This window comes from Typopeltis vanoorti, chromosome 18 (assembly GCF_054136105.1).
Source record: "Typopeltis vanoorti isolate ZY-2024b chromosome 18, IOZ_Tvanoo_1.0, whole genome shotgun sequence".
Taxonomy (NCBI): Eukaryota; Metazoa; Arthropoda; class Arachnida; order Uropygi; family Thelyphonidae; genus Typopeltis; species Typopeltis vanoorti.
In genome coordinates, this window is record NC_143566.1 from 70,728,795 (window position 1) to 70,730,393 (window position 1,599).

Here is a 1,599-nt window from a genome sequence, read left to right on the forward strand (position 1 = left end):
GGATTTCTGAATTGTGATTTGTGAATTGTGAATGATGTCTGTGATTGCCTTTACGTGATAAATGAATTTCATCACCAGGTGTGATGACCACATTCCCGCTTGTTGGGGAGCTGAAGTGATTAGAAGTAGCCTCGCGTTCCACATAACTTATATTTAATTTAAATATAAATTAAATGAAACAGTCATTTAACAAATAATTAAATACTTAATTTATAAATTCAATTATTGAAATAAATATATTCCAATATTTTTAAAGTCACAAATTGCTACATAATTTATTGTTTCTTTACACAGGTAACATTCAGACTTCAAGAATGGGTATCACATCTAAATTTCTCGTAAACTATGTTTTCCTTCTGCTATTGCTTTCCACCGAAGCACGGAATTTCAACTATCGCGAATTGGAAGAACTTGGAGTGTCATGTCCTTCTCGTGATTCCTGTGTGCATTCGAGAAATCATGACCTAATGAATTGTAGATGTGATGAAGCATGTGTAATATACGGAGATTGCTGTATTGACTTCCCATTTCGTGTTCCACTTCGACGCGGTGCTTCAAATGTTGAGTGTCAGATGATCAACACTATGCGCGTATTCATGGTAACTTCTTGTCCAGTTGGATGGAAAGGAGACAGCGGGGTTCGTTCTTTGTGCGAGCACCAAAACAAGGATCTAGAGTCGACAGTTCCGACAACCAGTCGAACACAGAGGATTTCTTATAAGAATCGATATTGCGCCATCTGCAATGCTGACTTGGATACGGTGTTCTGGGACGTGCATATCCTTTGCGACTCTCCTCCGTACAGATACAGGAATGTTGATAAAAAGGAGATGAGAGATTATATTGTGAACAACATATCTTACAGGAAGAATAAATGGGGGATTTGGCTGTATAATGAGGAAAATAAACTTCACTTCTACGAATGTACAGTTTCTCATAGGATTCCTGAATCAGTACGTCATAATATAAGGGATTGCTTTACTGGTATAATTTCGACTTGTTCACAAGATTGGACGGATGACTTAGTTCGCGCCAAATGTCATGGTTATCAGGCCGTGGTGTATACTCGATCTACGTATGTCTATAAAAATGTGCACTGTGCTGTTTGTAATTATGAGGAATATTTCATTCCTCGGTGTCCATTATCACGTGACCGATATAAAGACGCTTCTAAAAGCGCCATTCCCACGTTTCCAAAGTTGATTAAATTTATCCAAGACAATGAAAATACCGGGAAGGAAATTCAATGCAATGATGATCAAAGATATGATCGGATATCTGAAACTTGTTTAAATATAACTTGTGATGTAAATAATTCCGTACTAAGAAATGGACAGTGCATTCCAGACACTGGAGAATGAGATAAATACACAAAACATCAGTTTGTTTCCCTAATGAGTGTGTATGTGTTACTATTTCACTATCTTCGATTTCTTAGTTGCTGCTAATGAATTGTACTTGAATATGATAGCTTCGTGGAAATAGAAATTAATTAGTTTAATATTTTGTCTAACATTTGTAAGCATTTTGAATAATAAATGATTATATTCAAGTGATATTCTGAAAGTACATGCAATTTAATGAGATGATTAAGCTGGT

The 1,599-nt window shown here is 35.9% G+C and overlaps 1 protein-coding gene across 1 annotated transcript; it reads left to right on the top strand.

Annotated features, from left to right (window-relative positions):
- Positions 1-314: 314 nt before the first annotated feature.
- LOC150096775 (uncharacterized) lies at positions 315-1,361 on the top strand. Its single transcript, XM_090408713.1, has one exon. It carries the CDS (start codon positions 315-317, stop codon positions 1,359-1,361), a length of 1,047 nt encoding a protein of 348 aa, XP_090264839.1.
- The last annotated feature ends 238 nt before the right edge of the window (positions 1,362-1,599 follow it).

Excerpts from the sequence above, each read along its gene's own strand:
- LOC150096775 (XM_090408713.1), top strand. The coding sequence starts at position 315 with ATGGGTATCACATCTAAATTTCTCGTAAACTATGTTTTCCTTCTGCTA.